Source organism: Mesoplodon bidens (genome assembly GCF_964165515.1).
Source record: "Mesoplodon bidens genome assembly, chromosome: 15".
NCBI lineage: Eukaryota > Metazoa > Chordata > Mammalia > Artiodactyla > Ziphiidae > Mesoplodon > Mesoplodon bidens.
In genome coordinates, this window is record NC_138171.1 from 43,430,601 (window position 1) to 43,444,143 (window position 13,543).

A 13,543-nucleotide genomic window follows, 5' to 3' on the forward strand; every position below is an offset into this window, starting at 1 on the left:
TCAGGAAACTAAGATCTCACATGCCCCTGTGGCATGGCCAAAAATAATAATAAAATAATAATAATAATAAAAATTCTAATAAATAAAATAGTCACATTTTTTAATACTACTACTAACTAGCAATCAATACTTAAGTCAAATAAAAAGAACTACTAATTGAGGTCTCCAATAATCTGCTTTTATTTAAAGGCTTTTTCACTTTGACAAAATAAAAACTGTTAATTATGTTTAGTCTACCTACTTCCAAAAGAAAATTGATCTATAAATTAGACTCAAGCCACTTTAATTTCCAAATTTCTGTATCTCCATCATATATATATAATATATATAGTTTATATATATATAATGTATATATGTATTGATATATATGGGTTTGCAAGCAGTTTATAAACAGGTTCATCAAACTGTCTAAATTTCTTGAATTTTATTGTGTACACAGCAAATAAGCTATTTATTCCTCTTATTAGCATGTCTTCTTACCTATCTTCCTTTAGTGAGCATCAATTTTAAAATATTCTATGTACACAGCTACACAATTAAACATTAGTGTCAGCCACAACATATTAAATTCACATTTAAAACTATAAAGAGATCCAGAGATTTTTAGTCTTACACATATACTTTATATATAATCTCACTTGATGTTATTTATATTATCTTACGGTGTTTTATTAAACAGAAATCAGAGCACAAAAACCTGGACCTTGCAAGATACATAACTGAAAATATTTATAATCTATACTTATTACATGGTTCAAAAACACTCTTTTTTAAAGTAAAGCCAATTTTAAGAACTTAAACATACAGTCTGGATAACATAAAGCACTCTTTCCAAGTCCAAATGTTAAAAGGTCTAGTTAAATTTATGATAGACTACAGTGTTTCCAAAAGCTAAAATTGGTAATAATTCTGCTTAAATTCCTTATTAATCTAATATCAAAAGTTATTTTTATTCCTTTTTCAAATACCTGAAATATACTGCTGCTTGGTCTTTTCATTATATATTTAGTTAGCTAACTTTGGGTGCAAGGTACTTTAAGTATAAAAGTCCTTTCCAATGGATAGTGAAAATAATATAAAAATGTTTGTATAAAATACACTCAGTGGTTCTCAAAGGATATCTGAGTCTAATTAGGTCAATTAACTTGGTTCAAAATACCCAACAACAAATGTGAGTTTTTGTCACATTGACATATTTTAACTGTTAACTGGTATCTACATTTTAAACACATTATATCTAATGTAGCAATAATGATGACTATTTTTCCACTAAAAACCTACAGGAGTTTGGTTTAAGGGCAAATGAGAAAGAGTACATGGCTCACCAAGAAGGCTGTCTAAGTGGAAAAGATCAGCAGCCTGAAATTTGTAAATAGTAACAAGACAAACTCCAGTGCTAGGTCGTTCATGTAATCACCAATATGTAGGTCAAAATAAACTAGTGAGCTATACATTACTGTCCACCTAGTAATTTACAGATCAATATGAGAGGAAGAAACTATTCAAATGTGACTACTGTTAACAAACTCAAAATATCAGGCACAGTATGTCTCTATTAAAATTATAACTTATCAATTGTGAAATAATTTCTTTCACTATTTCTACTTTTAAAAAATGAACCCTCCTTAATTAAAAAAAAAGAGCAGCCACTTTTAAGATGTAAATTCCTCTTTTTTTCAAAGTAACTTGCCCAGAAAAATCTAATGCAGAAAATAAAGTGTAACAGATAAATCGACTAGAACCTAAAAGTATCAGTAAAACAAACCAATCCCTGCAGTTTAGCAATGCGTGTATTTTTAAGCCTCGGTGGGTATTCCATTATAATAACCAACAACGTTTAAAAGGCACCCTAATGCCCCAAACATCATCATTACACATGACATACTCGTATTTTACTCAAATTATGCTTAGACCAGATCCAAACTCAGGCCATTCCCCCCTCGCGGGCACACTTAAATATACGAGGGGGAATCCAAGAAATCAGATATGTTAAGTGCAGGTATCTCCTTCCAGAGTAGGGTCAAATTCTTGTTTGCCCGCAAATGTCAGTCTCAAGAAGTCTGCAAATTCTCATTAGCGCTACAGAGTAGAAAGAGGCCTGACCACGGAAACACCTGTCCTAGCACCGGGAAGACAGTGGGAAATGCAAACCCCGAGCCCACGCCGGCCGTACAGCCTTGGGCAGCAGCAGCGACCCCAGACGAGGGGTGGACACTGACCTCGTGGCTCCCTCGGGCAGGCTCCCACACCCCCGACTCGCCTCCCCGGGCGAGAACCACGAAATCTGTCAAGCCGGCTGGGACCCACCCTCCGCGAACCCCGCTTGCTCCCTTCGAGCCCGGCCCCAGCCTGCCCAACTGCCCCCGGTCCGCTCCGGCCTCGCGGCTGCACTCTGCCACCTCATCCCTCCTTGCCGGTCTCGCGGCCCCGCCACCGCAGCCTCGGCGGCCTGCACTCGGGCCGCCCCACCCCGGCCGCCGACCCCCGGCCCCGGCCGAGGCTCCCGGCCAGGCTCACGGCGCCGTCGGTCCCTTCGCGGCCCGATCCCCGCCGCCCCCCAGGCCCGAGCTCCCGCCGCGAGCTCCCCACCCCCAGCCTCCGCCCTCGCCCCGCTCGGCCGCTCCCGGCCCCGCTCCCCCTAGCCGGGCTACCTGGAGGCAAGGGCGGCAGAGCACTTCACCCAGGGCCCCAGGTCGCAGAGGGCCCGGTGCTCAGGGTCCCGCTCCTTCTCCCGCTCCACGTGGTAGGCGTAGATGGAGAGCAGGATCCCGGCGGCGCACACTGCATACCGGGCCACCCGCTCCCAACGCGGCACCGACACTCTCAGCAGGACGGGCGCCGCCATCTTCCCCCCTCCGCCGCCGCCGCCTCCTTCGCCGCCGCCGCCGCCTCCCTCCGCCTCCACCTCAGCCGCCGCCGCCCGTCGGGGCCCGACCCAGCCGCCGCCGCTACCGTTACCGCCTCCGCCGCCGCCGCCACCGCCGCCGCCGCCGCCGCGCCCCATTGGCTCGACCGCCTTCTCCGGGCCCCGCCCCCACAGGCGTGCGGCCCAACCGCCCCAAAAGGAGAGATCCTGGAGGGCGGGGAAGGCGCGCGCGGGCGCGGAATGGGGGACGGAGTGCGCAACCGGCCGGGAGGCCGGCCGGGGGGCGGAGCCAGAGGCAGTGCGGCGCGCGCAGCGGGCGGGGCCGAAGGAGGGGCGGAGCCAGGGGAAGGGAAGGGCGGGGCTCTGGGAGGGGAGGGGAGGGGAGGGGAGGGGAGGGGAGGGGAGGGGAGGGGAGGGGTGGCGCGGGCGGGCCCTAGGGTACCCGGTGAAAGGAATAAATTTCAAAGATACCACCGTGTGTGACTGGATAAGCCCTTGGCCCCACCTCCTGCGGGTGGTAATCAATTGCCATACTTTCTGCCTTTTTTTTTTTGTCATTATCACTTGATATTATGACCCAATCCAAATTAGCCTTGGCCATTTCCCAGAGCTCCAGAGCCAAGCTCCAGAGCCACGTTTACATTACCTGATCTTCACCATCACTACCTCCACGCACTTCGTGTTCAACAAGTGCAAACTTAACTATTTTTAAATTATTTCTGAATGCCTTGCTTCCCTGTAAGCCGAATTTGAGATGGCTTAATAATTCGTGTAATATAGTAAAGTATAAAAATGAACTAAAAAATCAGGACGAAGAAAAAGACAAATCAAAATAAAAGACCAGGGGCTTCCCTGGTGGCGCAGTGGTTGGAAATCTGCCTGCCAATGCAGGGGACATGGGTTCGAGCCCTGGTCCGCGAAGATCCCACATGTTGCGGAGCAACTAAGCCCGTGCGCCACAACTACTGACCCTGCGCTCTAGAGCCCGCGAGCCACAACTACTGAGCCCACGTGCCACAACTACTGAAGCCCTCATGCCTAGAGCCCATGCTCTGCAACAAGAGAAGCCACCCCAATGAGAAGCCCTCACACCGCAACAAAGAGTAGCCCGCCGCAACTAGAGAAAGCCCGCGTGCAGCAATGAAGACCCAACACAGCAAAAAATAAAAATAAATAAATTTATAAAAAAATAAATAAATAGGGCTTCCCTGGTGGCACAGTGGTTGAGAGTCCGCCTGCCGATGCAGGGGACACAGATTCGTGCCCCGGTCCGGGAAGATCCCACATGCCACGGAGTGGCTAGGCCCGTGAGCCATGGCCGCTGAGCCTGCGCGTCCGGAGCCTGTGCTCCACAACGGGGGAGGCCACAACAGTGAGGCCTGCGTACCGCAAAAAAAAAAAATAATAAATAAATAAATAAATAAAAGACCAGGAGTAAGAACACAGACAAGGGACTTTGCTGGTGGCACAGTGGTTAAGAATCCGCCTGCCACTGCAGGGGACACGGGTTCAATCCCTAGTCTGGGAAGATCCCACATGCAGCGGAGCAACTAAGCCCATGCGCCACAACTATTGAGCCTATGCTCTAGGGCACGTGAGCCACAACTACTGAAGCCTGCGTGCCTAGAGCCGGTGCTCCACAACAAGGGAAGTCACAGCAGTGAGAAGCCTGTGCACAGCAACAAAGAGTAGCCCCCACTCACCGCAACTAGAGAAAGCCCACGTGCAGCAACGAAGACCAAACACAGCCAAAAATGAATGAATGAATGAATGAATAAAATGCCTTAATGGCTCAGACCATTTAAAAAAAAAAAAAAAGAATCTGTCTTGCAAAAAAAGAATCCTTCTTGCAATGCAGGGACTTTGGTTCATCCCCAGTGGGGGAACTAAGATCCCACATGCGGTGGGGCAACTAAGCCCGCACACCACAACTACAGAGTGCAAGCGCTGTGGAGCCCACACACCACAACCAGGGAAGCCCGCATGCCACAGCTAGAGAGAAGCTTGCGCACGCACTGCAATGAAGCGAAGAGCCCACCCTCCACAGCAAAAGATCCCGCATGCTGCAACTAAGACCTGACGCAGTGAAAAATAAATTAATTAATTAATTGAAAAAAAAAAGAACACAGACAAGCAGGCCATAGAGTATTGTATAATTATTAAAACCGAGCCATAAATTTGGCTCTGAGCTTCCTGGTGGCCAAAACTAAAAGAAAAATACATGTATGTTATTCTGTCTCTAAGAAGTAACACACTGTTCTTAGAGATTGCTAGATTTTTCCTGGTTGCCGCTGGCCAAGAGATTTCAGTTTTATATAGTGATTTTGAGTAATTGATGTCCTATTAGTTATGTATTGTTGGGTAACAAATTACCCCAAACTTGCAGCTTAAAACAACAACAAAAATCTCTTATTTTCTCATAGTTTCTGTGGGTCAGGAATCTGGGTGTTATTTAGCTGGATCCCCTGGATCAGGGTCTCTCACAAGGATGCAGTCAAGATGTTGGCTGGGGCTGCAGGCATCTCAAGGCTGGAGAATCCTCTTTCAAGTTCACTCACAGGACAGTTGGCAGGCTTCACATCCTCTCCGGCTGTTGGCTGGATCCATCAGTTCCTGGCCACTTGTACCTCTCCATAAGAAGCTGCTAGCTTCCCTTAAAGCAAGGGATAAGAGAGAGTGAGGGAAATGGAAGTCACAGTCTTTTCTGTAACCTAATCTCAGAAGAAACAGCCCATCACTTTTACATATTCTGTTACTTAGAAGCTAGTCCACAACCTAAGTGTCCATGGATGGATGAATGGATAAAGGAAATGTGGTATGTACCCACAATGCAATATTATTCAGCCACAAAAAAGAAGGAAATCCTACCATTTGAGACAACAAGGACAAACCTTGAGGGCATTATGATAAATGAAATAAATCAGACAGAGAAAGACAAATACAGTTGACCCTTGAACAAGGCAGGGGTTAGGGGCACCACCGCCCCCGTGCAGTCGAAAATCCAAATATAACTTTACAGTCAGCCCTCCATATCCGAGGTTTCACAGCCACAGATTGAACCAAGGATCGTGTATTACTGTCCTATGTGTGTATTGAAAAAAATCCACACATAAGTGGACCTGTGCAGTTCAAGGGTCAAGTGTACCATACAGTCTCACATGTGGAATCTAAAAAAGCTGAAATCATAGAAACAGAATTGTTTGGTGGTTGGCAGGGGCTGGCAGGTGGGGGAAACGGAGAGATGTTGGTCAAAGGGCACAAACTTCCAATTATAAGATAAATAAATTCTGGAGATCTAATGTACACTATGGTATCTATAGTTAATAATATTGTATATGTGAAAGTTGCTAAATCTTACATGTTCTCATTCCCTCCCTCCAGGCCAAAAGTAAAAAATGGTAATTATGTGAGGTGATGGATGTGTTAACTGATCTTATTGTGGTAATCATTTCACTACATATGTATATCGAATCATGTTGTGCATCTTAAACTTTCACAATGTTATATGTCAATTATATCTCAATAAAACTGGAGGAGAAAAAGAAGCTAGTCCCTAGGTCCAGTCTACACTGAAAGGGAGGGGATTACACAAAGGCATGAATACCAGAAGGGGAATCACTGAGATCATCTTTTTTTTTTAATAAATTTTTTTTTATGGTTGCATTGGGTCTTCATTCCTAGTTGTGGCGAGTGGGGGCTACTCTTCGTTGCAGGGCTTGGGCTTATTGCAGTGGCTTCTCTTGTTGTGGACCACAGGTTCTAGGCACATGGGCTTCAATAGTTGCAGCATGCGGGCTCAGTAATTGCGGCACACGGGCCCTAGAGGGCACGGGCTTCAGTAGTTGTGGCTCGTGGGCTCTAGAGCACAGGCTCAGTAGTTGTGGCGCACGGGCTTAGTTGCTCCGCGGCATATGGGATCTTCCTGGACCAGGGATCGCATGTCCCCTGCATTGGCAGATGGATTCTTAACCACTGCACCACCAGGGAAGCCCTCATTGGGATCATCTTAAAGCCTGCCTACCACTGTCCTCAAAAAGTTCGACTCTCTAACTCTCCGGTAGTTTTCATACTTCTGAGTGGACTCATTCTCCTGTAGCCCCCTCCTTCTGGATTCCTTTACTGTCTTGATAAGATCTATTGATTATCTGGCTTCTTTTACTCATCATTATGTCTGTGAGGGTTTATCTACATTATTGTACACAGCTGTGTAATAGTCCACTATATAACTAACCACAATTTTATTTATCCAGTCTGTCCACTGTTGATGGACATTTGGCCAGTTGTTAGCTATTTTGAATAAAGCTGCTGTGAACATTCTCTAAACGTCTTTTGGTGGCTGTATGCAGTCATGTCTATTGGGAATACATCCAGGGGCGGAATTAGAGTCAGGCACTATTAATTATACTGCCTCAGTCAATTTAGGTCCTCCAAGGAGGAGATGCCAAAGTGAAATCAGATGTGTAAGAGATTGACAGGGGGCAATTCCTGTGAAGAATAAAGGAGACAGGGAACAAGAACAGGCATGGAGAGCTTCCAGATCACAAAGCAGGTCTGACCACTATGAAAGCTCTGCAGTCTCAGCCAGGCTGACTGGGATCAAGGCAGGAGTGCCCCCTATCTAGTAGCCCTGCCAGGCACAGTCATGGGCTGGTAGCAGCCTGGGGAGAGCATGGCCTCAGCATGAATGTTGTGATTGATCCAAAGGTGTAGCCAGCCACTGGAGGCTACTGGCCAGCTAGCCTCTTTGCAGCAGACTCTCTTGAAGGGAGACTGACTGGTGTACCACCAGGGCCACCACACTACCAAACAGTCTTCCAAAGGGGTTGTACCAATTTAAGCTCCCATTAGCAAAGTATGAGAGTTCTGGGTACCCCACATCCTCACCAATCTTTGGCAAGGTCAGTGCTTTCCGTTTTAGAAAATCTGGTGGCTCTCTAGAGGGATCGTGGTGGTTTTAAAATTGCCTTTCCCTGAAGACCAAGGAATCTGAGCTCCTTTCATATGCTTTTTGACTACTTAGATGTTCTCTTTTGTGAAGTGCCTATTTAAGCCTTTTTCGCACTTTAAAAAATGGGTCGTCTTTTTCTTATTGGTTTGTAGAAAGAAAGTCTTTATATATTCTGGATACAAATCTTTGTCAGTATGTGTACTGCAGATATCTTCTATGCTTTTTTTAAAAAAATATTTATTTATTTATTTAGGCTACGCCGGGTCCTAGCTGTGGCAGGCAGGATCTTCATTGCGGCATGCAGACTTAGTTGCAGCATGTGGACTCTTTAGTTGCAGTATGAGAACTCTTAGTTGTGGCATGCATGCAGGATCTAGTTCCCCAACCAGGGATCAAACCCGGGTACCCTGCATTGGGAGCGCAGTCTTCCCACTGGTCCACCAGGGAAGTCCCACCTTCTCCTATACGTTGGCTTGCTGTTTCCCCTCCCTTTTTTTTTTAACTTTTATTTGCTTTTATTTTTTTGTGGCATTTATTCCTGGGTCATAAGTTTCTGTTTCTTCCGTTTCTTCTGGTATATCTTTTTCTTCTGTGCAGCGTCCTCTTCTGGTTTAGGAAAAATCTGGTTTTTTTAGTAAGGATCATCTCAATGTGGCAGGGAGAGCTCACGTATGGTTTGATCTGACTGTGAACTCTGTAAGTTCTATGCCGCATCTTGGGGGCTTTGTTCAGTTGGATGTTCTCAATGACCAGAGAATCCACATCTAAGCCCTTAAGTTCAGCATTACTCTCTGCATTTTAGAGCATGTGCAGTAAAAATTCAGCACTCTTTTTGGGTCACCGACCCTGCGTCCAGCCCCACTGTTTGGCCTGGGCACACCTACCAACTCCACCATTGTAACGATGGAATGGCACACATTGCTTCTTTAAAGTGACATCCTTCAGATACTTGGAGGCTTTTTGGATATGCATACCCTTAATGGCCTGGGCAGTTTCATGAATGTTCTTAAAGTGAACACAAAGATCTGAACTTCTTGATTTGCATGATTTTGTGGGGTTTTCTGGGTCAAGTGAATAGCACACCATTTTTAGAGGTCACCTCAGGCCGCTTACCGGAAAAAGTGCCCTTTCTCCTTCTTAATGGTGTTTTTTGCTGAACAACTGAAGAGACTTCTTTGAATTCCTCATACACATTCTACTACCTTCACCTTGGAGCTTTCAAACTCCTACTTACCCACATTTTAGATACCTCCTTCTCCTTGAAGGCTTTCCCACTTCTATTGCACTAATCGGGCTCACTAGGCCAGGGATTCAAACCCCCTCAAGACTCTCTCTGTCCACTTCCTACCTCTATGTGTCAATTTTGTTCTCTCAGGCCAGTTTTTTCTCTATAGAAGGAAAAGTGGTCTCATAGTTCCTCCATTTGCATCTTTGTTCTCTCCTGCCTGTAAGGGACTGCCTCTCCTCCCTTAAATCCAATTTTTAAAATCCTGATGAAGAATTCAGACAGCTCGACCAGCCTCAGGTCACTCATGAGCCCTGTAGCTAGAAAAGAAAGAGTGCTGGAGATGGCAGCCACCCCCCAGACCTACAAGAGGGTCTATGCAAAACCAGTTCTCCTAAAAACAAGAAAGTGCTGTTCCCAGAAGCAGGAAGGGGTAGGTGGGCAGACCCAGCAGGAGGAAGCTGCTGTGGGAGGATGCTGGGGGAGGCTGTCACTGTTGGGGGCTCACAGGGAACAGCCCTTGTCTCTGTCCAGAAGCAGCTCTTCTGCTCCATAAAGTGGTTCATCAACCTTTCTGTAGTGCCAAGAGGCAGCTGAGGCCTTCTGTGCTTGGTGGGCACAACTCTGGGAGGTCACTTTGTGCCAATCCAATAATATGAACTTCAAATCTTATACATAGGGAATTCCTTGGCGGTCCAGTGGTTAGGACTCTGAGCTTTCACTGCCGAGGGCCCTGGTTCCATCCCTGGTCGGGGAACTGAAATCCCGCAAGCCGCGCAGGGTGGCCAAAACAAACAAACAAACAAACAAAAAAACTTGTACATAGATGGAAACTTCATACATTGCTGGTAGCAATGTAAAATGGTGCAGCCCCTCAGGAAACAGGTTGGCAATTTCTCAAAATGTTAAACATAGTTATTCTATGGCCCAGCAATTCCACTCCTGGCTATATTCCCAAGAGAACTGAAAACATGTGTCCACACAAAAACTTGTTCATGAGTGTTCATCATAGCATTATTCATAATAGTCAAAAATGCCCATCAACTGATAAATGGAAACAAAATGTAGTATATGCATACAATGGAGTATTATTATTCAGCCATAAAAAGGAATGAAATGGAGAGTTCCCTGGTGGCCTAGTGATTAGGATTCTGGGCTTTCACTGCCATGGCCCCGGTTCAATCCCTGGTTGGGGAACTGAGATACCGCAAGCCACACAGCATGGCAAAAAAAAAAAAGGAGGGAAATATTGATATATGCTATAACATGGATGAATCTTGAAAACACTATGCTAAATGAAAGAAGAGAGACCCAAACATAAAAGGCTACGTATAGGGCCTCCCTGGTGGCGCAGTGGTTGAGAGTCCGCCTGCCGATGCAGGGGATACGGGTTCGTGCCCCGGTCTGGGAGGATCCCATATGCCGCAGAGCGGCTGGGCCCGTGAGCCATGGCCGCTGGGCCTGCGCATCCGGAGCCTGTGCTCCGCAACGGGAGAGGCCACAACAGTGAGAGGCCCGCGTACTACAAAAAAAAAAAAAAAAAAGGCTACGTATTATGTCATTACTTTATTTTTTAATTGAAGTATAGTTGCTGTACAATATTAAATAAGTTACAGGTGTGCAACATAGTGATTCACAATTTTTAAAGGTTATATTCCATTTATAGTTATTATAAAATATTGGCTAGGGCTTCCCTGGTGGCGCAGTGGTTGAGAGTCCGACTGCCGATGCAGGGGACGCGGGTTCGTGCCCCGGTGTGGGAGGATCCCACATGCCGCGGAGCGGCCGGGCCCGTGAGCCATGGCCACTGAGCCTGCGCGTCCGGAGCCTGTGCTCCGCAACGGGAGAGGCCACAACAGTGAGAGGCCCGCGTACCGCAAAAAAAAAAAAAAAAAAAAAAAAAATATTGGCTATATTCCCCCTGTTGTGCAATATATCCTTGAAGCTTATTTATGTAACACTCCTTTTAAATGAAATGTCTAGAGTAGGCAAGTCCCTAGAGAGAGAAACTAGATTACTGGTAGCCAGGAGCTGGGGTGATGGAAAATATGGAGTGATTGCTAACGGGTATGGGGTTTCCTTTTGGGGTAATCTAACATTTTGGATCTAGACAGTGCTGGTGGAAGCACAACTCTATGAATATGCTCTATGAATTCACTCTAAAAAGGTGAATTTTATGGTATGTGAATTGCACCTCAATAAAACTTATTTTTTAGGGACTTCCCTGTTAGTCCAGTGATTAAGACTTCACCTTCCAATGCAGGGGGTGCGGGTTCAACCCCTGGTCGGAGAGCTTAGATCCCATATGCCTCGCGGCCAAAAAAACAAAAAAAAAAAAAGAAAAAAAAACTGTTATTTTTTAAAATGTGTACATAGAGCTTCCGTGTTGTAATTGCTCACTTAATGTCTGTCTCTACCAATTGCAAATTCCGTGAGGGCGGTGGCTGGGTCTTTTGTATTCCCAGCAGTTGGGGTAGTGCCTGGCACAATAACATGTGTTTAAGAATTATTTGGTGAATAGATGACTGAATGAATGATACCAGCTTAAATGCCACCTCATTCAGGAAACTCCTCCCCCTGTGCTCCCGAAGAGCACCCCCCGCACCATTCTCTTTCACGGAAGGACAGACTCAGGCTGGGAAGAGTCTCCACTCCAGTTTATCACCCCAACTTCCGGGGCCAGCTCCTGGCCACATCCCCTCGGGACACTGCAGCTACAGCACTTCATTCCTGGGGCTGGTTTTAGGGTCCCTTTCATCAACACCTGGAGATGTGCCTTTCTTCCTACTGAGCTCAGCTGTGTGTTTAAGCTTTTCTTCTTTCTTTCTTTTTTTTAAGATCTCCTATTTATTTATTTATTTATTTATTTATTTTTAATTTTTGGCCGTGCCACGCGGCTTATGGGATTTTAGTTCCCCAACCAGGAATCCAACCCAGGCCCTCGGCAGAGTCCTAACCAGTGGACCATCAGGGAATCTCCTAAGCTTTTTTTCTTAGAAGGTTTTATCTCGTATTTCTGTATTTATATTTCTGTAGTTTCTGTGTTGGCTCAATCCATCATACCAGAACCAGAAATCCCAAAAGGCTTCTATAAGCTTGTTCATGACCCCAGACTTGCTTTGCTGGGTTAGACTGCAAGTTTTCTGTATATTTTCTGTCCAAGTTTTGAGAAAGGTCACAGCAAGGATACAGCAGGACGCTGTAGGTGTGGCAGTCGCTGGCTAGAAATCTCTTTTTTTTTTTGGTCACACTACGCAGCTTGTGGGATCTTAGTTCCTCGACCCGGGATCCAACCCGTGCCCTCAGCAGTGAAAGCCCAGAGTCCTAACCAATGGACCGCCAGGGAATTCCCTAAAAATCTTTTTAGAACAGAGTCTGTGACATCCCAAGCCTCCCAGTGTCCTTCGGGAAAATCCCACTCAAAGTGAATATCCTATTGAAAGGGGATGGATGTGTCATTTTTGCTTTCAAGCGATAATGGATTCTGATATCATTTCATTGTTGTCAGCACAGATGAAATGCTCTTTTTATAATACTGGATGAGGAGTGGACTAGTAAACATCCTAGGTACATAGATGACCCACCATATGAAGAGGCCGTCCACTGAGCACACATCTACATACCAGGCACTGTGTTGGCTTCTGATACGTTATATTTAAATTTCATAAGCTCTGTACAAGGTAGGTGTCATTATCTCCAGTTTAAGGAAGAAAAGTAAGTCTCAGAGGGCTAGGTACCTGGCCCAATTACTCTAAGAGGTCGAGCTTCAATTAGTACCCAGGCTGATCTGGTTTGTGTTCCCCATCTTTCCACCAGCCCGTGTGGCTTCTCTCTGAGAAGGCATCTCTCAATTTGACATGGATGCTCTGTTTGTTCCCAGATGTGTGAATGGATTCTTCACCAACCCTCCCCTTCCATTCTACTCTATGAATGTAACCAAGTTCCAAGGTCTTTCCCTGTTCCTGCCTCAATGTAAAAACCAATATATCCCTGTGGTCTGTGGTAGGCTGGACCCAGGGTTAAATGCTGACGTCTGCTGAAATTCCATCTGCTCACTGCCATCCCAGATACCACGCCGGGGCAGCCTGAGGCTCCACTGAGATCATTTCCTCCCAAGATCCATGAATCTCAGCATGGCCACCCTGACCACCCAGCCTAAACTTGGTCCCAGAGCTCCAGTAGGAACCCTGAAGCTGGTGACATTCCCCACCAGGCCCTCACCCCTGCCATCCTGTTCTCAAGATCTTTACCTGTAATTAATTCCGACAACAACCTTTGATGTAGGAATTATTGTTTTCTACATTTTACAGATAAGGAAACTGAGGCTCAGAGAGGCTAAGTAAACTGCCAAAAATCACACAGCTAATAAGCTGTAGAACTGGGATTCAAGCTCCAGCAGGCTGGCTTCCTGATCTATGCTCTTAGCTTCTGTGCTATGAGCTAATACACACAAAGAATTTAGATTTCATTTTCCTTAGCATTTACCACCATATAACATAATATA

At 45.8% G+C, this 13,543-nt stretch overlaps 2 protein-coding genes and 1 pseudogene across 4 annotated transcripts in view; 1 reads left to right on the top strand and 2 right to left on the bottom strand.

The window, feature by feature from the left end:
- VKORC1L1 (vitamin K epoxide reductase complex subunit 1 like 1) overlaps nt 1-2,893 on the bottom strand; it is a 57,617-nt gene extending 54,724 nt beyond the window's left edge. The window contains exon 1 of one of the 2 annotated variants that reach the window (XM_081256132.1): nt 2,652-2,893. In XM_081256132.1, the coding sequence (XP_081112258.1) occupies nt 2,652-2,845 (194 nt within the window). In that variant the 5' untranslated portion in view covers nt 2,846-2,893. The remainder of the gene's footprint in view (nt 1-2,651) is intronic. The other variant, XM_081256131.1, reaches the window with a different exon arrangement.
- SEPTIN14 (septin 14) overlaps nt 1-13,543 on the top strand; it is a gene marked incomplete at both ends in the record, with an annotated part of 563,121 nt that overhangs the window by 283,414 nt on the left and 266,164 nt on the right. The window lies entirely within an intron of this gene.
- On the bottom strand, nt 8,210-8,917 carry LOC308628845 (large ribosomal subunit protein uL22-like; annotated as a pseudogene). The gene has a single exon. The product of its transcript is annotated as a large ribosomal subunit protein uL22-like (transcript).